The 27,574-nt window shown below is 34.1% G+C and overlaps 1 protein-coding gene across 1 annotated transcript in view; it reads right to left on the bottom strand.

The window, feature by feature from the left end:
* Positions 1 to 25,889, bottom strand: part of LOC128997824 (protein timeless homolog) — a 96,613-nt gene extending 70,724 nt beyond the window's left edge. The window contains exons 1-11 of the mRNA XM_054423565.1: positions 25,628 to 25,889; positions 24,144 to 24,294; positions 18,066 to 18,246; positions 16,720 to 16,854; positions 14,922 to 15,017; positions 9,996 to 10,159; positions 9,286 to 9,403; positions 8,462 to 8,608; positions 4,789 to 4,901; positions 1,724 to 1,856; positions 358 to 512 (exon numbers count right to left, since the gene is read on the bottom strand). Coding sequence (XP_054279540.1) covers positions 358 to 512; positions 1,724 to 1,856; positions 4,789 to 4,901; positions 8,462 to 8,608; positions 9,286 to 9,403; positions 9,996 to 10,159; positions 14,922 to 15,017; positions 16,720 to 16,854; positions 18,066 to 18,246; positions 24,144 to 24,294; positions 25,628 to 25,724 — 1,490 coding nt within the window. The 5' untranslated portion in view covers positions 25,725 to 25,889. The remainder of the gene's footprint in view (positions 1 to 357; positions 513 to 1,723; positions 1,857 to 4,788; positions 4,902 to 8,461; positions 8,609 to 9,285; positions 9,404 to 9,995; positions 10,160 to 14,921; positions 15,018 to 16,719; positions 16,855 to 18,065; positions 18,247 to 24,143; positions 24,295 to 25,627) is intronic.
* Positions 25,890 to 27,574: the final 1,685 nt, after the last annotated feature.

Raw genomic sequence — 27,574 nt, 5'->3', positions numbered from 1 at the left:
GATGTTCTTTTTAAAATGATTTTTTGTTTGTTTTAATAGATCATGTGATAGATGTTAATTTTTAAAACGTGCATCTTTTGCCAATTGTATTAGTTGAATATTTCAGTTTTTAGGTTGTTTGTGATATTAACAGGAATCAGATTCTTTTAGGTTCAACTACAGTAAAATAAGCTGGCCCACCAATATCACCATAAAACTGCACTGACTGAGACCAAGCAGCTTGGGTTTATACTTGAGGCCTATCATAGTGTTAGCATAATTAATCATTCTTAAAATAATTGGAGTTTAGCTTTGCTTTTATATTTTTCCATTTTACAAGATTAGGCTACCAATCCAAATTACCACTAAACATATTACCTGGAGAACTTGATTGGAGTAAACACGTTGTAAAGGTGGATGATTAACTCTCTGTATTCACTCTGATAGAAAACTTTTCTCTCAATGGTAACTGCTGATTTTTGTACAGAAGAGTCGCTACACGCTAACATATACTGAAGGGTCATCAAAAGCTCCTGAAATGATAAGGTAATCAAGATAATTAGAGTGCAATAATTGATGAATCAGTTAATACCTTCTATTTTATTAATTCTGGCTCTTCTTCGTTTTCCAACAACTTACCTACATCAATCAGAGTGTCCACAATACGAATAGAATATATATTAATCCATATCATCAATCTTTCAATTAGTTATCCAGTCATCTAAGTGATGACTTAATATATATGAAAAGTTGTTGCGTGAAACAAATCACATTTGAATTTCAATGACTCGTACAGTCCTTATCTTACACAAACGATGAAACCACAAATAACTCTCTCTGGTTGTATCACTATTGACCTTATACGATGTAAAATCACTACATTTTGTGTGAAGTAGTTGTTCCATTCCCATGTTGAGGTTGTAGCCAGTTGTTTGTGTTGGATAGAACTTAGTTAATAACATGTTCTTTAAACACAAGCTTTTTAAATATACAAAAACTGAAATGGAAACTTTTTGTAAACCATGGTACAATTTATGTCCCAATTTACTCTAATAGAATGAAAATCAAATAAAATGGAACCTTCACAATCACACAAATTACTGGGCTCATTCAACTATGTTACCTTTGATAAAAAAATTGGCTACAATTTGTCTGTATAGACAGGAGGCTAACTTCGCAACTGAAAGTCAATGCTTTTCATTTGGCATTTCAATAGTGTTAAATAGGGTCCACAATGCACAGTGCTATGAATTCTTCGAAAATGACAACATTATGAATGTGTGATAAGCAAGTAATGTGCTGAAGGAAATATATTAACTCATTTGTTTCCAAGCTGCTCATAAAACTTTCTACACTAGCAAGACTATGTTTTGTCACTGTCAGTACTTTCGGACATTATAAAACAAACAAGCATTTGATTTTAGACTTTATAAAATAGTCTGAAAATTACTTTTGGTTCATGTGGCCTAGTTGTTTAAGACACTTGTGTAATATGTGTATGTGTGAAAAAAAGGAAGAAAGTACCTTTGGAACACGCTAGGCACGAGCCAAGGATTGTTTTTCACATTACTTCAGGCTAGACCTAGGGGTTGCGGCATTATCACTTAGATAAAATCCATTGGTGACTTGGCGAGGATCAAACCCGGGACCTCAGGGACTGAATTCTCGCGCTCTAACCACTACGCTCCTTTTGCAGTACTTAAAATGCTGAATTCAATTTGCTTCTATTTCTTTTGTAACTTACCTGATAAGCTTTCAGCCCAGAGTGGATTTTCCTTGAATACTCTGCAGTATGTTTCTTGTCAGTCACCATTTCTTCAAGCCACGTTTCCATTCGTGTGTACAGAAAATGGAATATCTCCTGATCCATTGTTTCACTATAACAGTTATAAACAATATTGTTACTGGTAACAAATGAAAAGCTGTAAGTAATTCTCTTTAGGATTTACAATTCCAAACAATAACTTTTATTTAATAAAAGTGCTTGTGGTCGGCAATTTTGGTATGTGACAACTAAAACATAATTGTGTACTCAACAAATATACCTACACAATTGAGGTTAGAATTGAGCTAATAGCACAATAGAGCTAACAGAGGAACTAAATATGCAGTCCAAAAGCTAATTTTGTGTTGTTTAGATAAGTTGGGAAGGCAAACAAATTTATCTTTTAGATTTCATGATCAAAAACTTGCATTTTATAAATTATAAGAAAAAACATTATTATTTTTTAAAATCATATCTTTATGAATGATAAAAAGTTTTTACTGCAATGGTGTCTTTTCTGTTTATAAAGAGGTGTTACATGGTGAACCCAGGGCTCAATGTCATTCCCAGTATGCTTCATCATCTACATTAATGACCAGCCTAAAACATACTAAACCTTATCTATTTGCAGGTGATTCAGCAATACAAATTCACAGTAAGAACTTGATCAATTCTAAGGAAATTGCACATGAAGAAAATGGCTTAATCAAAAAGTGGTGTACGGCTAATAAATTGTTCTTAATTGTATAAAAAAATGTGTTTAAATGCGTTTAAAATTAAATAGTAGGCACAGTAAAAAAATTTTCAAATCTTTCAGTAGTTTTTGTAGAATCCAAAGTCGAAAGTTCATATTGATTATACTGCTAAAATACATAGCAAATGAATAGTTATGATCATTTCTGACCAACCGTAGTATGCATCTTCTACGACCAAAAGAAAAACACTATTAAGGAGACATGCTAAACAAAGGACAGTTAATACCTTGAAATGAATAAATTATGATCACAAACATTCCCATCTCAGTTATGGTGATGGTATTTTATAGGGAGGTAGTAATTATAAAAAAAAAAAACTGTTAAGTTTGTATTGCAAAAACAACCTTTAAAATCATGTAAAATATTGATTTTGGTACAAACAGTAAATATTTTTTTAGGGAGGCCAATATTTTAAGTGTACAAACAATGTATATTTAAAAGTGCCTAGTATTTACAACAAATAGTATATGTGAAACAGTCAAGCACGAATATTATAACTAGATCATAGCACCACAGCTAGAACGATTGTGACCACTTTTGAGATGATTTCACATGATCGCGGCAACATTCACCATTGTGTCTCCAGTGATTATTTCAACTCATATGACTATTTTTTTTTGGATAGAGGCAACATCTGAGATCATCTTGCAGTCTCAGCAAAATCCGTGATGATCTTTAGTGATTGTGGCAAAGGCCTGGATCATTACTTGCGATCACGGCAACATCCGTTATTGTGATAATTTCCCACGATCACAGTTTTCAAATGAGCAAAACAAGAGGAATTGGTGATTTTGAGCGTTTTTTTTTTATTAATCAAAATTTTCAATTTCCCTATTCTTTACAAAATTCACCAAGAATTCACCGTTTTCCTGGTTTCTAGGTCGGCTAGACCTGCATTGCTAACCTCAAAATTCTATTTACTGTTTAATCATCACCATGAATTAATATTACTCCATTTTTATGTTTATAAAAACAGTTTATAATGTAAGAATTAATTTTATCCATACAGCCTATTTAATGTTGATTATTATTAAAATTAAAATTAAATTAGTCTAACCTACATTACTCACTACTTTTCCTCACTCTGGATGACAACTGAACAAAACAAAATCACTAGGAAATGCAAAGTGAAATGTTGAGCAACTAGCTGCATTGCATGTCCTAATTCTAGGGAGCAAAGTGCTACTATCTATGAAAACTGTATAAAAATAAATATAATAGTGTCTGAAGGTTAAGATGGGAAATTTGAACGCTTGAGCAAGAATCTAAAGAATACATCAAAATTGTAAAGAGTCTAGTGTCCCTTAAAATTTGTCAGCAAAGTTAAGAATAAGAATAATTTATTCCAATGATCTTTTTACAAAGAAATAGGACACATCATATACATTACAAAATAGTCATCTTAATCCATTCAAATTTCTTACAGCCTATATCATAACATTACATAAGTAACAAATAATCATAACTTATTTTAATTAAAATTTTACATCAAATTTGTGGTTGATAAATTCACTTAAGCTGTAAACAGGATTTTGAAAGAGCCAATTATAAATTCTGTAAAAAAATATAAAAATCAACAAATTTTGCACTATTAGGTAGGTAGTTAATTGAAAAGGCGAATTGAGTTGATTTTGAAAGAGTCACCTGTTTTAGCAAGTCTAAACTAAAACAAAGTTAAGGTTAAGTTGGGCAAGTCTTGTAATGTACCGGCTCATCTTTAGCTTTAATTATGTGTAAACTTCATATTGGTGTTCTTTGGTCCAGGATCACTTCTAGAATATTAAAATAGTATAAGATTACCTGTTTCCGTCAACGGGATAACGGGAAGGGGCAGCAAGGTCAGTCACAACCCCAGTCATGATAAAACGTCTGCCCATGCCGCGTCGGGTGTGGAACTAGTTCCCGAATTTATATTAATCGTCTTTGTCTGTCAATATGTCTCGTGTTTATTTATTTAAATGTTAGCGTTTTTGTGTGTTTATAAAACCCGACGATCTCGCAACAGTGACAACAAGAGCCTGATGATGAGGTTATAACCTTGAAAACGGTTGCTCAATACAACAAATTTAGGATCACCGACGGAAACAGGTAATCTTATACCATTTTAAAATATTAAAAAAACTCGCACTGATTTTGGAAATTTAAATTTTTTCTAAATATCTTCAATTAGTAGACCCAGATTTATTAGTTCACAAGTGACTAAAGAGACTCTCCCTACTAACAAAACGCTGATACTATGAAGCAATTTTAACACAGGCTTATTTGAATGCAGTTTTCTTAAAAACATACCTTATTAACTTCACTTGAAAGTTGTACAGTCGGTTGAATTGCATAAAAAAACTCATGGCCCAAAAGTAGTACTTCTCATCGTCTTTGTTGTTTTTCCCTCGTACAAGATTTTCCTGTTGAAAAAAATGTTCCTGTTGAAAACAACACAAAAAACACAGGCTGTTTTGTTATTAAATACAATCCATTCCATTAACGACGGAATGGCTTTTGGTTTTTATTATAAATATGAATGAATACTTACAATATACTTCCAATTAACCGAGGTATTTTTTGGGGCCGATACTACCTTGGATTCTGAGAATCTCAGCATGGAGGGTGCTAATTTTTTATATTTTGAGGTTAGGTGTTACAGTACTACATTATGAAGTAAAATAAATGCAAAATATGTTTTAACAATACATAGGGGACAACACACTACTCAATAGAATTTTCTTGCCAACATTTTTTTAAATAAAATCAAAGTTTATTGTCACAATAACATTTTTACATAGCATAGCTATAATAAAGGTGACATTGTCAAATTATAATAAATTAGGGATGGACAAGTCCCAAAATTTTGGGAAATTTTCAGGAAAAAAATATTCCCGATTCTCGGGACGGGATTACATTTGATTCGGGAATTTAACGAGACAGGATTTGATCATATCATCGGCAATTTTGCCGCTTCGCGAGTGACGACTACGCAACTATCACGAGAGGTGTTTAAGATAGTTCCACAAACGCAGGAGGCGAAGTCATTTTACGATCATGCCGTGACCGCTGAGTCATACTGACGATCACTCCGCGACTGCGAGTCATACCGAACAATCACGATGTGACCGCGAGTCATTTCAACCATCGTGCAGTGACCTCGGAGTCATGCCGACGATCACGCCATACCCACGGAGTTATTTTGACCATCACAGCGTGACCACGATCACGCCGTGACTGCGAGTCATACCGACAATGACACCGTGACCGCAAGTCATACTGACGATCACGCTGTGACCGCGGAGTTATTTCGGCCATCACAGCGTGACCACTATCACGCCGTGACTGCGAGGCATACCGACAATGACACCGTGACTGCCAGTCATACCAACGATGACACCGTGACCGCAAGTCAATCCGACGATCACACCGTTACTGCGGAGTCATACCGACGATCACGCCGTTACCGTGAGTCGTTTCGACGATCGTGCCCAGACCGTGAGTTATTTAGAAGATCGCAACCCGACCGTGAGTCACAATTTTCTATACCTGTAATTTTTACATATTTTTAGGTTTTTATAGATCCACAAATGGTAAAAATTGATTTTGTTTTGTGATTGCAATACTCAAGACTTTTAAAAACAAACCCTTTTTATGCACGTGAAAAATCCCGTCCCGTTCCACCCTGAAAATTGAGAAGGAAATAAAAATCCCGTCCCGTCCTGAGGAAAAATACTCCCGCCGCAGCAAACCTGCTGTCTAAGCGAATTTCCATTTCCCTGAATTAGTTTTTAATAAATCCATTTAAATAACATTAGGTTTAACGAGTACCTAGGTTTGCTGTTAAAGGGAAATTGATAGTGTGTTTTTTAGTAAAATATTAATAGTATGAAATAAATAAATTTGCCAAGTTTTATCAAAATATATCAATAAACAAGCAAACTACAACATTTTACAATATTCTCCTTAGAATAACATGGGAATTTAAAAATTATATGTATATATATTTTTTCTCCGTAACTAATAGTCGGCCTACAGAAACACTTTTAAATACTGCATTATTTGTTTTTTTTTTCAAGCTTTTTAAAAAGACCTAGAGAGAAATTGGGAAATTTTGTGTTTTGAGGATCAAAAATGAGAAATACCAATTTTTACCCTATAAAACTCCCCCTAAAACCCCGTTCCCATGGTCCAATAATGCTGGTTCGCGAACTCATCCAAGTTTATCCTTACACCTTCAACAAGTTAATCGCGACCACGGGCACATATACATTTCTATATATATATATAGTGTTTTTGGCCTCTGGGCACATAAAAACAAAAAAGTAAATCGGTCCCGGGCATAGGTCTTACCATGCCACCTACGGTAATAGCTACTTCCCTAAAGGGAAATTCGCTAAAATCAAACCCGTCTATCCCAATAATAAATACAGTACATTGTTGGTCAAACTTATATTCTGTATTTAAAAATCAAATACTGACTAGTGACTACTGAAAAGTAGTTCACAATAAAGATTTATTAATATGGTACGGTAGTAGTTTTCCATAGAACATTTAGACAATTTTTTTTTTTAATTTAATTGTGTACTGAGTATATTTTTTAAACCTGGTAACTTATTGTACAGATTTCCCCTGGTACCGGGTGGTGCAAAAAAAGGAAACCCAAAAATAAATTATAACATATTGTTCAACAAACCAAACACAATTTTGAATACTGTGCTGCGGCATCGAGTACTAGCCTTCGTGAAAACTGTTAAAATGTATAAGAAACAACACTTTCTTTTGCACCGCCCCTAATGTTGGCATCTTTTCAATGAGACACATTTAATGGATTGGTAATGGAAAATTATTTTTAAACCTTGTGTTATATCTGTGGTTGAAATTGTCCTTTCGGAACAGCAAAAAGGTCGGATTATCAGAGGAACGTGCATTAACATAAAAACGTAGTAAAACTGTATTTTGAACAGACCACGGATAACTGATAACCTCGGTTAATCCAACATGACATAAAACAGTTATTTCCAACTCACAAACTAAATGGACGTTAATGTAATAATTTGCATATTACATCATAAAAATACAATCAGTAGGCTATTGTGCGATCATGATAATTATGTTATGTCATTACCCTTGGTTCAGTAATAAAAATGTTCACGTTTAAAATCACAGCTTTTTCAAGCTTTTACTCAAAACATAAAATTGCCAAACATTGTACAGCAAAATAAAGAACAGAACATTAGAAAGTCTAGTAAGCTACTGCTAGTCATAGGCTACTGCTACGCTGTTTCGATAAAAACATTAACACATAAAAAAGTATTAAAAAATAGTAGCCTACTTATAGCATGACAACAGTCATAAAATACACCGATAAAGATAACAATGACATAAAAACATCGCTTATTCTTTCTCTTTGTTCTTCTATTCTTTCTTAAGTTTCTCTTCATCCACCCATTCAACAAGTTGCCATGGTTACTAAACACCCAATCACAGGCTACTAAAGTTGTCATGATTACCAAATACCCAAATCACAAAATGTTGTGGCATAGCAAGCGCACAGCAGACAGATGTGTCGTGTGTAAGCCTAAGGAGCAGACAATTGTCAGTGAAAACGGATAGCTTGACCTTGAAGCTTTGATCGGCATTCCTTTGTTTTGCTTCCATTTTATTTTTGTCAAATGAACTGTGATTTTCCAAAAAGAATAATGAGGGAGCCTAATTAATATTAATAATGGACAGACATGGTTAAATATACAACAAATTTCAACACATTAGACTAAAAAAAACACAATTAATAAAGTTTTCTGGGTATTTTTCTTGGACAATGAGGTTATGTTACCGGAAGCCTATTGTGTTGGCAGCACGGTCGGACCAAGCGAGGAGTCGGACCATCAGAGGTTGGATTAGCGAGGTTCTACTGTAGAACATTCAAGTATTCAAGTAGTATATTCATACTCAAACATTAAGAAAGGGGAAAAATACTCACCCTAACTTTCCGCATCAATGTATTATACGCTCCATTAAGAAACTCAATGGAGTAATTTTTTAGGAAGAGCCGCACACTGAAAGGTGATCGTCGCTTCGGCTTGTTGTCTTTCATTGCCTGCTTGTTTTTTGGGATTCTGGCACGTTGCTGTAACAAGTAACAAACAGTGAGGTTTTTTTTAATTCACTTTAGGTGAAGGTGAGTTTATGCTAGATTCAAGTAGCCTTTAGAGACATTCTTCATGAAAAAACATCTTCAAACAGTAAGTAAGTGAGTGTTGTGTGCACTGCAACAGGTAAGATAAGACATATTGTCTGAATATGTTTGATACACAACAATAAGCATGGGTATAAATGGAGCTGTTGCACACTGCATGAAACACGACAAGATTTTACAATAAAATGTCTTTCGATAAAACCCAAGATTTGTTTCTGTGTATGCGCTGCCAAAATTGTGACAAAGTTGTGGGGCTTCAATTCCCCAGCGGAGATAAACTTATTACTTTACTGGGAGCTGGTCTAATAGAGCGTGGCGGGGTGATCCCGGGTTGAAATCCTAAGAATTTAACTAAATGATAATCCCGCAACCTGTGTGTAAAACAAGACCAAACTAGAGCCTAGCACGAAATAATACTGCACTATTTTTGAATCATTGTAAAACTGATAATTAAAACATGGCAATAGTAGAAAAGCACTCAAGAGCTTACATGGCACTTATATATTTTATTAGTTGGTTTTATTTTAATACAGTTTATATTGACTTAGTTAATGCAATGTTAATTGTATTTGTTAACTAAATAAATATATTATTTTGATTATTATTACCTTTTCAAACAATGAGGATTGGGACATGGCCTTGGCTAGGGGCTTGTGAAAAATCACATCATTTTCACTGATTGATTTTACACCATCAACGACAAATGTTCCTCCGAATCTCGAATGCCTGCAACAAAAATTCATCCTTAATTGAGTGAAAAATATTGAAATATATTAGGACAGAACAAAGCTGTGTGGCTGACAGTATATGTTTAGACCGAGAAATTATGCTTTATGATAGATATGATGTTATAAATCACAACACATGAAGATGAAACACCAGCATCTAGCAGAGCATTTTGAGAGTGATTGAAAAATTGTAGTGATATGAAAATTGTTAGAGCCAATGGTTATAGAGAAAAGTACCAGTATCTATAACGGATGTTAATGTAAATATCAATACTCAGCTATGATAGTGGACAAGTAATCCTGAATATAAGGGTTTGGTCTGTGTCCTAAGCCGGGTATTGTTTACCTGTGCGGCACCGGTTCTTCATTAGCCTACTGCCGCTTGGCTAAAACAACAATGCAACATTATGGCTTCTCATACAATTTCTGTTAGTTCGATAACAAATTTTACACCAATTGTTAATTTTTTTTATCACAACAATCACTTAATTAATATAAACGTAAAAAATTTGCAAATGTTAGGCCTAACCAATTTACATGAAATTTGCAAATAAATAACATTTTTAACCAGAACGACAATGACTACTTACCTAGCGCTAGCATATTTCTTCATTTTTGACTCTTTTTCTAGTTTTTCCTTTCTTCTGATATCAAGGAGTTCTTTTTCATCTCTTTCTTTCTCGTCAACACTTCTTTCAACTGTAGCTTCAGCCAAAGATTTAGGAGTTTGCTCTCTAAGCATTAATACTGTTACCTGTATCAAATAATGATTAAATTACGAGTACCTAATAAACTGTAATCAAATTAATTTTACATCTAAGCTGTGTATACAAATTTGTTTATAAATAGCCTAGCAACAAAGTCTCACTTTCAAAACAATTCAAGCCACTAATAAATAAGGGCTACAATGTGCTCTATATCTTTTTTTTTTCGAACAAAGTTTCAAAATGTGGAGACTTGTAGTAGTTTAAAGTTACTCTTATCATTCATTGATTATTAACAGTGTAAAGGAGGCCATTTGATGATTTATTTCAACCGTTAACATAAAGAAATTCCAAGTGAACACTAAAACCAAATATAATTTAAAAAATCCAAATGTTAGAAACTATAAAAACAATTTTTGAGTAAGCTACATAATGCTAGATATGCAAGTGGTCCGACAGAAATTATGTTAGCTTTTTTTTAATTCTACTCAATCTTTATACATGGTGTTCAAACAATTTGGGGAAATAATTTAGGTACTGGTAGTGATTTCTTGGTTCAAAATAAATAGAAAACCAAGAATACAACATTTTCCAAAATTGCTTCGTTAACCAGATATCATTATGTATTTTTTACATAAACATTTTTGTCTTAGGATTTTATAAACCGATCTTAATTTTTTTCTTATTTTAATTTTTTGGTATCTCAATTTAAATTTTAAAAATAAAATGGTCACTATTTCGAAATGTTTAAATGGATCAAGGTAACTTTTTTTCTTACATGGGTGTCTTCTACCTTAACATAAATACCAAGTTTCATAAGATTGGTTGAAAAGATCTTTAGATAAAATGGCTAACAAAGCAATTTTGGAAAAAGTCGTATTCTTGATTTTACCTTTATTTGTTTATTTTGTCCCAAGGAATCATTGAGTAAATTATGTCCCCACATTTTTGGAACACCCTGTATATGTTTATTGTGTACCATAAAAAGAGAGTTTGTGTTTGTATGTCCAGTGTTTTCTGCATGGCCACCCACTCTTAGTTGTTGTAGGTAGCTACTGAAATGCACTCCAAAGTAAGACTATTTCCACTTCAAAATTGACTTGGGGCTCTGCACCGCGGGCTTTCAAATATCTGAGGTGAGGTTTTTCAAAGTAAATATTGATTGGTTTCCATGGAACCGTAAGGATGTACTCACAATGTTTACAAACTGACTATACATTTTTTACACACCAGATTTTTACAAACTAAAAATATTATATTTTTTATTACAGGGTGTGTAACAATTGATATACTCTATTGCCTCCCTAATTATCATTTATTGAAGTTGGCCACTTCAAAAGATGAATTAACACCTTTTTGAGTTGATGAGCGCGCAATCAGCTCAAATAAAAATTAGAGGATCATTTCAAACAATTACTCCAAACCCAACCAGACAATAGCCATTGTATCAGTTCACCAGCTCAACTGATAAGGATGTTTCAACTGATAAGAGAGTAGCCTGGGGCAGAGCGGTCCAAACCTTGAACAAGACCAGTTGTACCTGTCTGAAGATTCTTCATGTTGTCTTCATGAAGATTGAAGAATATTCACCCTCGCACTCAATGTGGATTTTAACCATTTATTTTTAAATGGATGAGGTATGTTAATGTAATATTCTATATGATTGAATTTCAGTTACATAAATTGCAAAATTATGATATTTTATCCAGAGTTAATTACCAAATTCAAACCACATGTTCTTGTATCATGTAAAAACAATCCTGTTCAGGTCTACTCCCCAAAAATTGAATATTTTGTTGGAATATTAATTTATTAAGTTCATTAAATGTATTTTTAAACGTTTTCATGTGTCCAAAATAACTTAAAAATCTATATCAAGTTAGGCTGGAAAATAATACAACAATGTGAATATTTTATTCATGTATTTAAATTAAATTGAAGAAATAATTATCTTTTGAAATTAGTCTACTGTTTCTTAGAATAAATAATGCTTTGAAATTATAATTAATTGTCATATAAAAATATTGATATTACTATTTCAGTACCCTTTTAAAAAAATGTTAATTTCATTCACAAGTAAATATGCTACTTTAGTTCTTAAAGAGGTAAACTAAAAAAAAAAGAAACAATAATACACTGGTTTGAACTGCATTAGAGTTAATTTATTTTAATTTGTAAAAGTGTTCAATTAAATGTTAGCTTTGTTCTGTTGAATGTTTTGAAGGGTAACATATTATCAATTAATTAGTTGAAACTGAATATGTGTTATATGTGATAAATAATATTGTATTGCCACTCATGAAAGGATAACACACAAAGTATATTAAACTGTATGTAAATCTTGTGTATTACTGAGAAATTAATAGTTAACAAATGAATGAGTTATTTAAATATTGTAAATAGTTTGAAGTTGGAAATGTTATTAAAGTAGAATTATGTAGCACACATTAGTATTCAACTAACTGATGAATTTAAATGATGTATCGCATATTGAGTATAATATTTTTAATTGGAGATTCTGTTGAACAAATAATAATTGGATTGCAGTAGGCCTTGATGTAAATATCAGTACAGTACTTTAAAACAGAATATTTGTATTCAACATATTCAATTTAATCTATTATTTGTTTGTTTTACTTCCAACACAATTAATGTTTTATTTGTATAAAGTATAGTGTAGGGTAACTTAATGACGGATTAATTAAAATAATTGTTTATTTTATGGTGAACTTGTAAAAGGATTAAATAATTATGTAACAGCATTTATGTGTATATTTCGGTAATTGCTTAAGACTATTTATTGGGTTTATTGTACAGGGTTTTTGTGAGCCCTTCACACCATACTTGGAGGATCTACTGTGACAGCCTACAGGACTTGCCTACTGTGATTACCAGTATCTTCACACCTATCTGGACCTCATTGACCCCGTGACCTGTGTGCTATCTACTTGTGTGAGACAAATCGGTCTAGACCGGAATTCCCTTGATAGCTACCTTGTGCGGTGGACTTGGTGAGTGACATATTTACCTATTATTTATTGCCTGGACTTAACAAGGACTTATTGGAGGACAGCCCAAGACACTTGGACTATTCACGCCTGCCCGGATTAATCTTTTAGGTTAAATGGGCCCCCGGTCATTGAGTTTTCATGTGTTTGTAATTTAGCTAGTAAGATTTTGGTTAGTGTTTGTGATTGTATTTATATGTCTTTGAAACTGTGCATTTTAGGTGAGCTATTGAATGCTTTGAGCTACAGAAGGGGGATTATCTGATCTAGAATTATATTCGGTTTCTTATCCAGCCATTTGAGCACACCTCAGAGGGAAAAGATATTACATTGATTGCAATACTGTATTCACAAATCAATTGATTTATCTATTTATTTATTTGTTAATTGCTAGTGATTGTCAATTGCTCTTGATTGCCTTAATTTCAAAGGATTAGATCCTTGGTTGCATGGGAATGTAAATCATAAATTATTGTTCTATTGACCTTGTGTATTATCATATTTGGTATAATAAATTCTCTAGCATGGCCATGTACACAAGCGTTGTTGTGTTCCTGTGTACTGTCTAGTTTAAAAATTTATTGTTGTAAGTTGGTTTAATTATTGATTGGTTGATTACTTTTGACACTTAAAAGGATTTTGAACTTAGTAAACTACCCAAAAGTTCTTGGTTAGTAGTAAACTATATAGCCTGAGCTATCTAATCATATCATCAACTGATAAGGGGTAGGTGAGTTCTATGCTAAACTGGGTAACCATTTACTACTACTGATTATAAGTGAACTTGCTGATAATAGTATTATTGTTGTTGTCATTTTGGAGTAATATTTGGTTTGAATTTGGTAAGCTATTAGCCGCCCAGCTGATTGTTTCTTTTTGTTATCTCATCCAAAATATCATCCCATGAGTACAGGAGAACTTCCTTGTTGGACCCTGTTTTAAATTCTACTCTACAACACGGTGGCGCCCAGAAATAAACACTAAGAACATTCAGTTTGGATTATTTAGTAAGGTGTAAGCTTTGAGTTGGACCACCCCTTCTCCCTGAGAAAGCTGAGGCAAATTTGGGAAAGGTTACAAAAGGTTACAGGTGTCCGTCCACAGAACTGATTTTTTAAATTCCGTATTTTCCTGCCGGTACTTCAAGAATTCTCGATATTTTTACAAAGAAATACTAAGAGTTTCAATATGCAGTTAATAGTGTAAAACACAACGTAGCCTATTGATATTTAACATGAGATTATCAAAATATCTATGATGGATATTAACTTATAGGTACATATATGATTTGGAATCCATAATCCAATGGGAGGGGGTATCATCACGACAGCGCCGGCGATGATCATACGCATGACGTAACACGCCGTCCTGGACGGCACTGCTTATGACACACACAGCTGACTCTCTTATAGATAGAGTTATCTGTCTAATATTTTGTTATGACTTTCGCACGATTTCACTGTATATACAGTTTTCTTTGGCTTGCTAATGATTTTTACAAAGGTTGCCTTTGTTATTTAAATAGGCCTATTAAAGCTATAGAAAGTGTCTGTTTTCATACCTTGACAAGCAGGGGTCAAATTAATATAAATTTGGCAACACTGTATAAACATTCATCAGATAAATTTCATGCAGCATGTGTTTTAGTGTGAAAACTACAAGTTCAAAGTACAAATGCAACTTTAGTACAAAATAAAATGTATAACAAAATTCTTAAATAGGTCAAATTTGAATTAATCGTGACTTAAATATCAAGACAGATTAACTGTACTGAATTTCATTGACATAAAACCCTATTACTTGCCTCCAACACATGCAAGTAGAACTGTTGTTCTTGTCTAGTAGAGGATATGAATAGAAGCAGATCCACCATCCCCGATTGATGCATACACCATAGAACCTGAAACAAAACAAGCACAGTTGAACCATACAACTCTCGGAAGACATAAACAACGAAATCATTAATTTTTGTAGAAATCTCCAATAAGAGAGGGAATATTCCTGTCACCTGAAAGACCTTTTGCAAATGTTTGACAGATGGACCAATGGTAAAAAAATATAAAGGTTAATTACAAAGGCTTTTTGGTTTGTGCAAGTCTTAAAAAAATATTAGAATAAACAAGAGGATTTTTATTTTCTACCCAAAGAAAACTATCTCTTCCATAATTGTAAATTATGTCAGTGACAGTGAAATATTTTAATTTTTGTATAGTGTAAAGCTTTTTGTCTATTGTGTCATTTTGGACTCTTTCCCATTCAGGTAAGTCTGCTATCCTCACAGAAAATTTTTAAAATAATTAGTTTTCTTAGTTTAGATTTAATTTTCTTGGCCAACATACATAAGAGACAAGATTATATTGGTCTTCAATTGTACATGTATTGACAGGCCAAATTTAGAGCATACATTAAGTATGGGTTCGTTCACAAAGAAAGCTGGTTACAATCGCTTGTTGACAAGCGCTTGCAAGTTCATGCACTTGTTCATGCATGTTTTATTTTGTAATGAGTCGGATCATTCTATACAATCTGTCTAGTCTCTTGAATGTATTGTTCCATGTATATTTACTATTCTTGTATTTATTTTTGCAGACCATCTTGTTTTGATATGTATTGTTTAATGGCATTTGCCGTAGAAATGAATAAATGAAATGAAATGAAGTTCCAACAGGCGTGAGAAAAGTCTACATTGTATCAAGCGTGTGCGTTCACAGACAAAGCTTGCCCAGGCTAGCAAGTGCTTGCTACAAGTTCTGACAAGCATGCAAGAACGTTTTGTACCGTACCCTTTTTCTGGCCCTTGTTGACCGAACCAGTCAGTGGCAGTGACTGACAAACAACTGTGCAGTATGGATGTTGATGGACTGATATCTCAAGTCTTTAGAAGAGGGGCTTTTTGGGGCAAATGCCTCAATCTACATGCTTTATAGTTTCTTGAGGATGTAACTAAACGTGGTTAACTCCATTCTCATAAAAAAAAACCTCACTTTGTCCAATGCCAGTTGAGGAAATGGTGGTATTCCGCAAACCAACCTCTTCCGCGGTTAATTGCATGAACACCAACTTTCCTTCTATGAATTTTTAATTTGACATTTTCAAGCAATAATAATTCTTCGACAACCAAAAAAACTAGCATGAAATGTTGCTTTTGTTGTGTAGACACAACAAAATTCTCAAGCACTTGGAACCAGCGCTGAAAATATGTTACTTGTAACCAGCTTTCTTTGTGAAAACTATTTGTCTTTGTTGAAAATTTCAGTCTTTCTTAAGCTTAGTTAATCAAAATTTATATAGACGAGTATTTCCTATATTCCTTTTATTACTTTTACCAAAATCTTTAGTTCAGATAAAGTTAAATATTGTAACTGATGGGTAGCAAAAAGTTTACCTTTCATAATAAATATTAAAACTGTATGAAATTGGGCCTAAACATGCGCTAGATTGGAAAAGTTTTAGAGTTGGAACCTAGATGTAAGATTATCAAGAAGACAATAAAACAAAGCTATTTGGAGGTTTGAGAAGTTTGCTTCCATTGGTCTTTGCCATACAAGGTTGAGTTATTGAGGTTTTTTAGGAACTAATTAAATATGTTAATCAATAATTACTTGGTCATGAATGTTGGCATCATTGTCCGGGCGGTTCTCAGCAGCTTCGTCAACAGGTACTTCCAGTACGTTCCTTACCAGGATTAAGATCCTTTCTATGGTCTTTGTGTGGTCTTCGTCCCTATCTTCATATGGCTGTAAACAAACACAACAATAAGAGGGTCTGTCCAATGTAACAATTATATAATTATAATAGAATCATAATTATAATATTATAATACAGTAAATATAACAAAATAATAGTAAATAACCAAGAGCTAACATTCAATTTCACTATATAAATAAATAAATAGGCATAAATAAATAATTGATAAATACGAGGTGATAGACTATGCACTGACTAGACCTACTATCAGAACTTACAAAGTAGGCTACTATAAAATTTTAAAATACAACATGTTGACATGAAGAGAAAAATGACTAGGAATTTAAAAAGTACATTACATGATTTTCAAATTGTTGTCAGATAAACTAAAAAAATAATTTACCTTCTAAAATAGTCAATTAACCAAAAACGTGTGCAATTTTTACAACTTTACAAAATATTTTTATAGGCCTAAATGACTTTACCTAATTAAGAAAAATTATCTAAAAATAAAAATTGACTTTTGTCAATTTCAAAATCTTATGCAAATTAGTTCATAGCATTTTAACTAAACGTTCTTTAAAAAAAAAAATGTGATTATTGGAAAATAAATAAATATATGTATGATCCATCCAAGCAGACTTCTATCCATGGAATAAAAACGTTGCTACCATAGTTTTTTTCAGACTGTCTAAAACTCTTAAAAGCCATATTGTAATATAATTTTAAAATATACAACAAGCTAATACATTTAATACGAAAATACATTTTAAAACTAGGCCTAAATTCAACAAATTGCTTCTGAACAACCGCTTCTATTCTTTAAATGGTTTTTTTTAATGCCTGGTATTAATTTTTAAGTAGAGTTAGCAAATTGACCAAAGTACTAGATTTTGTTGGTTGTGGGGTTAAATCACTTCCATTATTCTAAATGCCACACATTTTTTTAAAGAATAAGATTATACAATTATAATATTTAAAATATGTATTGTAACATGTCTCATTTTATCTAGTTAGCTATTTTGTGTTCATTAACTGACTATGCTATAACTTTAGCTGTTTTATGACATTGTCAATAATTTGCAAAAATTCAAAGGACAATAAACACATTTCATGTGTCTTTTGTATGTGGACTATACAAGTAAAGGACCTCTTTTAACAAATTTAAAAACAAAAATGTACCTATTCATCAGTATCTAGCCTAAATGGACACTTGGAAAATAAAGGGTCATTACAAGAACAGTGAATTATATAGACTTACAATTTCCAACAGCTTTTCAAGCTTTGAAGTCAGAACCTCCCACACTTCTTTCTTTGTGAAAGCTTCTTTATAACTTTGCAAGTGGGAGAGGATTTCTAAGAATTCACATCTTTTGTCCCGTTCTTGTGGTAATTCCTCTTCATAAACCATAAGCACAGGGGATGTAAGGATGAGAAGCAGTCTGTCAAAATAATATACTGTCAAATCCTGGACTATGAGACCTAATACAACTACCTAAGTAAGCTACGGATAAAAATACATTCCCATTTGACTAATTTGATTATCAATAGAATATTGTCTTTTAAAAATGTTAAGGTATAATAATGAGTAATAAGGTTTGCTGCTACAGTTAAAATAATATTGTATATTCATTTATAAGTGTGAAACTGGTTTTTGCCAAGTAATTAAATAAATATACGGTAGCCTATAAATGTAAATAAATAAATAGAGTCTTTTGGTTTGGAGAAATAGCCTCTGGATCATTATTAATCATTATTATAATCTAAGGCTTACCTTACGATCCAATTGATTTATTGTGGAGACCTAGGTTTCTACGCCGGATGAAACACAAAAAGTTTAGCTTAGCCTAGGACTGACGATAACGCTCCGGCGTAGAAACCTAGGTCTCCACAATAAATCAATTGGATCGTAAGGTAAGCCTTAGATTATAATAATAAATAGAGTCTATAATTTGTTTGACAATATTAAGAATAATTACAATATTTATTTCGTAACCTTTTTTATAGACCAAGATTTGTTGAGTGGCAAAGTGGATTTACTGCTAATTTGTTGTGTTTTAAGTGATATGGTGATAACAGGACTGGAGAGATAAGGAGTAGGCCTAAACTAACACAGACTGGTGGAAGTGATCAACTTGATTTTCCTGCTTTTTAGTGAGCTGCAATCAAGCCATATTTGGCTTTTGTGTGACAGGTGGCCGAATGAAACAAAGGAAATGGGCTACGAATAAATAATTTATTTACTTAAGACTTAAGACAAAACAAATATGTAGCTTCAGACTTGCTGTATTTATGTTCAGTTTATAAATACAACACAAATAAGTTATTGGGGAACATAGCCTCCCGAGGAGGCTATGGGGAAAGGCGACGCAACTTTACATGACCGACCGAATTGAATTTATAATTTAGACTAACTCAACTGAGTGCTCTCTGCCCATAGCCCAGAGTTGGGCGAGGAGGGGAACCAGCCAATCACGTTGCGGCTATGCCGCGTGACTTCAGTGCAAGCACCGGACAGTGCTGCCGCGTAACGATCGCCCAGGGCGTTAGACAAACTGTAGCTGCGCATTAACTGATTTCATCGAGCAACCTGCAGAGCTGTCTCAGCGAATTCCAGCCATGCGCGTAATACTTCGGAGAACATTGGCCTGGCCTAGCGCTGAGCCACGGCTGACGGAATATTCCATGGTGAGGCAACTGGCTGACGCAGAAAGTTGGGAGGTTAACAGTCCAATATTACATACCCTCTTTTTATATTTGAAATAAAGCAAAGCTTTTGTGATGGTACTGACAGGGTTTCTTGAGGGTGTAGCAAAAACCTCCCCAACTGATATGTAGGGCCTAATGGGTCTGGGAATTTTTGGGGCCGTCACATTTGCAACATGGTAGTTATGATTTTTGTAATAATGTATTTTTCAACTTCTCCCAAATTAATAAGATTTGTTTTCAGTGAAATAAGCTTAGTATCACATAACAAAAGATACCAAATTCCCCATAAGTATCACATGGGTATTTGAGAACATGCTGGTTCATGAACTCATTTGGATAAACGTAGGTTTACATGTGTTGCACATGTTTATAATGTAGCCTTCATGTTTGTAAGCGTAGATACTCCTGAAATACTTCATATCATACGATAATAGTTGCATTAGGCCAACCAACCCCTCATAGGAGGATCCACAATACTGTAGGCTACTATTGTTTGCCATGAGACCAAATGGAAAAATTGAATGTATTCACAGCTCAACATCTGGAAATCTCTTATATGCTGTCTGGCTCCTTGTGTTACTAAAATTTCATGATTTAAATCAACTTAAATATTACAGTCCACAAAAACATAAGCAAATTATGTCCACCGGTGATCAAGAAAACCAGGACTATGACTAGGCCTATATATATCATAAGTACAAAGTACTGTTACTTTCATGGCAAGTATCATTAGTAATTTTGTTTATTCCTATGTGTTAAGTTAAATCAGGAGGTATGTTAAAAAAACCATGTCTAAACAATGAAAAGGTTTTGCAAAAACCAGTCATCACAATGTAGGTCACAATATTTACATGAAAAGATATATCTTATTTTAAGCTATAGATATATACAGTAGGGTCTGGTTATTCCAAACTAACCGGGAACCGAACCTGGTTCGGATTGTCAGGAATTTGGAATAAGGGGATTTATGTAATTATTAATTAACGCCATGGCGGATGATGTTCATGGTATCGCCGTAATATTGGATGACACTTAGAATTTCACCGTGACTGCCTCAAACTTTTGATTTTACGATCGCCGAAAGCATTTGCGAAAATACACCATCGATAATTTTGCCACAATAGCAGGTGATGTTCAGGTTATTAGCGCAACTACGGGAGACGATGGTGATGTGTCTCAGCGATAGTAGCAGATGTTCACGATTTTGTCAAGACTGTGTCAGATGTTCTCGATTTTGTGTTAGCTTCACGATAATGTATAAAAAAATAATAATAATTTCTAAACTTTACCTTGGAGTAGGTGGGTTTTTGAAATAGCAGAGGTTTGGAATACAGTAAACCTTTGTTAGTTTGACACTCCTTGTAGTTCGATATGGGGTGGTGAGCTATTTTTTCAAGTGATATTTAATGGTTACTATTGTGATGTAGGCTGACTTTAACATTAATTTGTCATTTATTGTTGACTTGAGACTAATGAACAGTGAAATTGTTAAGCTTTTTAGTATTTAATAAATTTGGGTGATTTCTATTTTGTAGCCTAGGCCTAAAACTTGTGTTTTTACTTTCCTATATATTAAACTCCATTTACTCCCTATAGTTTGACATTTCGATAGTTGGACACCCCTTACGTCCACAAAGTGTTGAAATATCGAGGTTCTACTTTACATTGTAATAAGCTAATTCAGGGTTGCCACCAAAGTGAGATAAAAAAATTCATGCATAATTCAAGGTTTTCATTGGTAGTTTTGAAAAATTCATGGGGTATATGCTCGCACATTTTCACCATAAAAGAGTGTTGCCTAGTTCAGAATTGTACATTAATTTATCGACAATATATAGTTTTGTGTGCTACTATCAAATAAAACACATTTCATGTGTTTATTTTAGAGTTAAAAATAAGAATTTAATATAATTTATCCAGTCTAAAAAAGTAAAATCACAGATGAAAAAGGATTAATAAAAATCTTGTGTGTGATAATAAGATGTAATTATTAAAAAAAAATTGAAACATCTGATTTAACAACATCATAGGCCTAATGATAAATTCAAACGTTAGAAGAAATAATAAATAAAAAAATAAGTCGGATTGGTAGTTAGGTCTAGGCCTAACCTAAAAAACATTGCATCCAAACATAAAAGGTTTAACTTAGTTAATCCAGCAATGGCCTAGAACTTTACTGTCTAAACATCAAATTAAGATAATAGGCTACTATAAAAACAAATGTTAAGAACATGATCAAGAAACGGTTAACTTGGTATGAATGGGCCATATCTAGGCCTACTAAAACGCACATGCAATTTATTACTTTATACTGTAACACAGTAGGCTAGCCTACATTGTAATCCAAAACTGAATCTTGGCTAAGTTAGGCCTGAACCAACTTTTATTTATTGAGAAGATTAAAGGTTACCGACTGACTGATAAAAACACTCTAAAAAGGTAAGATTATGTAAATAAATATTTAGTTAAAGCTAAGAACGAAACAAAAGTAATGGAATGTATGTAAGTTTAGACATAGGCTAACTTACATTAAGTAATAAAAAAATAATTAATTACATTACAGAAAAGGTTAAAATAAACTTAGTTAGGAGGATGTTTCTTCAGATTGGATCAGTTTATATATTATTATTTGCCTACACAGGTTTAAATCACAGTTAAAACAATTATTTAATTAAATTTACATCTCATTAAAAACTTAGTTAGATTCGTATTGACTGAAAACACCTAGTTATATGCTTCAACAAAACATTTACATTTACCTTCCTCAGAACGAAATCACCATTTTTCAGCACAACATTGACTTCTTGCAACTTAGGCCTAAATAAATAAACTTAATCTCACGTTGTAACACATTTACTCAACACTGACAGTAGTTTGAAATGACGACATATTTGACCAAAACAAACACAGAAGACGATTAAGTTCCAGCCGGCGCAAGCCATTTTGACCTTTATGGCAAGGCAAGGTACTTCTTATTTTAACGTTGTAAAATATCGGAAGTATAATATATCAGTAATAAAAAATATTTAATCTGAACACTTGTTCCACTGAGTGTTGGGTAATCAATTATAAGAAGCACAAAACGGAATCACGAGTGCAACAAGTGATCTTACTGTCCAGTGTCCACCACTACTTCAAACTTCAAACGTTTGACTCGTTTCTAAGTTTCAGATCAGTTTAAAACTTTTAGGTTATGGTTACTCTGTATTTCCTTCCACACGAACACTAGAGTAGAGAGTAGAGAATGAGAGCGAGCATCAATTCCGATTGTCGATGTTTTCGAAACATCAATGTCTTTTCTATCGATGTTCGAAGTTATTTGTTTACATCGATGGTAGATTACCGAACCGATGATTTGGTTTGTTACATCGGTCTTTTAGGCCAACAAAAGTAATGAAATATGAAATATTGATGTTTTCCGTAACTGAATTGTATTGGTTTTAGGTTAATTGGCTGTTACAGTGCAGAGAACAGACAACAGACGAGAAACTCGGAACAAACATCGATGTGATCGATGTTTTAGCTCCGAAAGCATCGATTTTATCGGTAGATCGGTACTCGCACAGACAATAACTCGGTGGTAGAGATGGGCGTTATAACATAACAGGAATAACAGGATGAATAACAGTGTTGCGGCCACGGCAACGTTATCGCGGCAACACGTTGCAGAGAACTCCCTGTTATTATAATAACGTATCTATCTACACAATGTTGCAGAAAAGCCGCGCGACAACGAAAACGAAAACATGCATTGCCATTAGTGCCGTTGCCGCAACGCTAACTTCTGAAACGAACTAGAATAACGCATCCTGTCTGGACAACGCGGCAACGCCCGACTCCCGAGTCCCGACTACAACTGAAAACTGAACTGATCAACCGACAATGATAACTGAACGCCGCAACAGCAACACCGACCAGCGGACAACGGTTTATAGCGGCAACGAGTTGGCAATCGTAATTGAAATAACAGGTTGCCGCAATACGTTATTGGGCAGCTGCGTTATCGTTATAACCGTTGCCGGAAAACAACGATAATTCCCATCTCTAGACTACTCGGCTGACGTCGGTTGCGATCGGATTTGACCTTGAATAAACTACGCAATCGTTTCTGTTCGTGCCATGGCAACAAAACTTTTTATCTTGACACTCCCACTTTGACGTTTTATCTCGGTGTTCATTTCGAGAATGGTTTTAATACGGAGTATTTGATTCAGCACATTTAGGGGTTTTGGCTGAATTGTTAATAATGATTTTGAGAATTCATGGTCCAATGACGAAATTCACACATAATTCACGCACTTTTTCATGGTCACCTAAATTCACGCATAATTCACGCTTTTCAAGGTTTTCATGGCTGGTGGCAACCCTGTAATTAATAATTTATTATTCAGATACAAATTAAAATAATTTCCACTCATCTTTTATTTTGTATAAGTTTGAATTTACAGATAACTCAAATTTAGTGAGAGATAAGACTATGGTTTAGGTCATCCTAAGCCTAAGCCCACTGTCAACACCACCCAGACAAAAACTCAGTAATCTGGTTTAATACCCGATCTCACTTTCAAAATTAGGATTGTTACCGGTAGGCTACTATAATCTATCCTAATGAACATTAAAAGAAACTTACCGTAAAAGTACGTAAAAGAGATCCTCATCTTCTGAGTGTTCAATTAGTATAGGAATAAGATCTGTTTGAAGGATTTTGGCTTGTCCAAGGTGCTTTCTAACGGCCCGATCTGTATCTGAGCGTAGAAATCTAATGAAGTCAATGATTGTCTCTGAAAACAAAAGTCATTTTAAAGAAAAGTTTTAGGCTGTTATTACTAAGATGGCAACAGACTCCAGATTTGCCTTAGTAATCTTGAGAAAATGTGCTCATCTAATCTCATTAAGATAAGCATAAGATGAGTCGCGACTCACCCTCAACCGGCGCCGTATCACGTGTGTTGTTACCGTCGTCTGGTCGACCAATATTAAATGTTTCGTGTTTACGTGTGATATGTTTTGTTCTCTATTTATTAATAAACTTTTGACGAACTCCACTGCGAGGAATATGAAGACTACTTGACATTCTTCTGACCTGATGATGTGCTCCATTTGAAGAATAAAACAGCTGTAGTCTTACTAACTACAAAGGATCGTTTTGACAGTAACAAGGTAATTTAAACCACTATATAGGCCTAGTTAATTCAGACGATCCAGAGGCCATTCCAACATGTAACAAAGAAATGAATAGTATTTTGTTAAAGCTTATAAACTAATAATTCACTATCCCTACTTCGACTCGGCAACAGTCAAGAATTAACTGAACGATTGTGTAGGTGAGTCGGTGGCTCAGTCGGTAGCGTCGCGGACTTCGGGCCCAAGGCAGAAGTGTTGTGGGTTCGGATCCTGGTCACTGCCACTAACTTTTATCAGTACAGTTCACCTTTGTACTGTACCGGCTCACCCCTTGCTTTGCTGGATACGTTCCACGCACAGATCTGTAGTCTATGTGGACGGGCAAATGCAAGGTTAAAAGAGGCCGCCAACCTCTTTTTTTTTAAGTGAAAGTAAAGTATAAGTTAATAATCGCACCAGTGACAATGTTTACTGCAACGATTCGTGCAACGACGATCGTCCAACGACTGCAGTTCCAGGCGCACCAGTGACAACGTAGCTTTAGGCCTAAATGCAAGTGCCTATATTGGGCCTAGTTTTGGCATTCAACGTCCACACGGTGCCTAGTTTTTCGGGATTGGATCAAAGATTTTCTTGAAACGGCAAAGGGTTTTTCATCATGATTGTGTGGAAACACAATTAGCTAGGCAGAACATTGTAGATGCCAACATCAATGGCTCCAGCATTGGGACAGCCTAGAAAACGTAGGCCTAGACCCTAACTTATGAGAGACAGATTTTTCATGACACTCATGTGGGAAAAGGGGTTTTGAATTGGCAAAAAGGTGTTTTTATTATGATTGTGTATGGAAACCCTACTTGGTAGGCAGAACATTGTAGGCCTAAATGACAAGACCAATGGCTCCAACATTAGAACGCAGAACACATTGGGGGAAGCCTAGGCTTAGACCTAGTATTTATTGAGCCTAGGCTAGCTAAGAATGTGACTTACCTTTACAATAAATGTTTTTAGTGTAGGATCCTCCGGACCAAAAGCCTAAGGAGTTGCAGGCTGCTGATAATTCAGCAGACAATAAACCTGAAGTCATCTCGAATTTACAAGCCTAGTCCTAACTTAGGGTCGAAATAAAAAGACAGTAATTCACTTCACATATCCGATAGTGGTGGGTAGCAGGAAAAATTAGTGTTATACTGTTAAACCTAATTGCTAATCAGATAAAGTACGATATCAATTTAATCAAGAAAAACTAGCTCACATCACAATCACTAAATGCAATGCAACGCAATTTTATTCAAATGGCGTCATTAGCGAATAATGGCGACATTGGCAAGGGAAGAGGATTGACGATTGATCATTAGGCAAATTCTAGGAATAGGGAATAAGAGAATTAGAGAATATGTGAATTCGGAATCCTTTTTTTATGGAAATCGCGGGAAACTAGATTTTTGGTGCAACTACAAACCAATCAAATGTCGCGTATATAATTATAAACAAAACGAACCAATCACGTAACAGAAATTAAGAAAAAGCACATTTACATGGAGTACATTGTTTAACCACAGACTATTCTCTATGGTTTAATCAGCTCATTCCCATATAGTCGACATCACGAAAGGTCGCAAACTACTATCGTCGACAGGTTCGTTATAATACAAATAATCCCCCGTCGCAACAAACCTGCGACTAAGCAAATTTACATTTGACTCTAACTTAAATTTATTTAAATAGCATTATGTTTTATGGACATGAAGTTTGTTTTCAGTAAAATATTTATAGCTTAGTATAAAATAGATAAATGGGCAAGGATTATCAACATATCCAGAAATAAGCAAACACAACAATTTACTTATTCTCCATAAGAATAACAAAGAAATTTAAATTTACAATTTTTGCGTCAGGAAAAAGTGCACAATCTTTTTCCCAAGCCCATCACATACACTTTGAGCTATTAAAATGGTAATATACAGCGTGCAAAATAATCAGTATGAGTATGATTGAGGCAGTCCCGTAAATTACTAAGCTACAAAAAAAGCCAAGTCTATATGATTGATACGAACTCGCGTCAGGAAAAAGTGCACAATCTTTTTCCTAATCCCATCACATCAACTTTGAGCAATTATAATGGTAATATAAAACGTGTACAATATTCAGTATGAGTATGATTGTGGCAGTCCCTTAAATTACGAAGCTACAAAAAAAGCCAAGTCTATATGGTTGATACGAACTCGCGTCAGGCACAATGCGCCTAAGCCCATCACATCAAATTTGAGGTATTCTAATGGTAATATACAATCTGTAGAATAATCAGTATGAGTATGATTGAGGCAGTCCCGTAAAAAGTGCTCAATGTTTTTCCTAAGCCGACCATATCAACTTTGAGCTATTATAATAGTATATACAGTGTGCAGAATAATCAGTATGAGTATGAAATAGGCAGTCCTGTAAATTACGAAGTTATATGGCAAAATCTATATGGTTGATAGGAACTCGCATCAGGAAAAAGTGTTCAATCTTTTTCCTAAGCCGACCACATCAACTTTGAGCTATTATAATAGTAATATATACAGTGTGCAGAATAATCAGTATGAGTATGATTTGAGACAGTCCCGTAAATTACGATGCTATAACGCCAAATTTACATGGTTACTAGGAGCAAGTTACTTGATTTGAGTGTAATTTAAGTTATTTGCGGCACCGGCATTGTAGCCGCTATCTAAGAATGAACAACCCCAGACATATTTCGGTGTTTCCCAAAGACGACCTCCTTAGCTCTCAGAAGAGGTTGGTAACAAGGTTATAAATTCAAATTGATTTATTCTTCAAACAGGTTTTTGCAATTATGACAAAATTATAAAATATTTGTCGGTTTTCTCAATTTAAATAAAATTCTCCATCAGTCCCTGTACGATCAAACTCGTATTTAACTGTAATCAAAAA

This window comes from Macrosteles quadrilineatus, unplaced genomic scaffold (genome assembly GCF_028750875.1).
Source record: "Macrosteles quadrilineatus isolate MER2022 unplaced genomic scaffold, UCM_ALF_1.0 Scaffold_7__1_contigs__length_78375512, whole genome shotgun sequence".
Classification (NCBI taxonomy): Eukaryota; Metazoa; Arthropoda; class Insecta; order Hemiptera; family Cicadellidae; genus Macrosteles; species Macrosteles quadrilineatus.
Note: the sequence above shows the minus strand (reverse complement) of the source record. Positions and strands in the feature narration are given on the sequence as shown.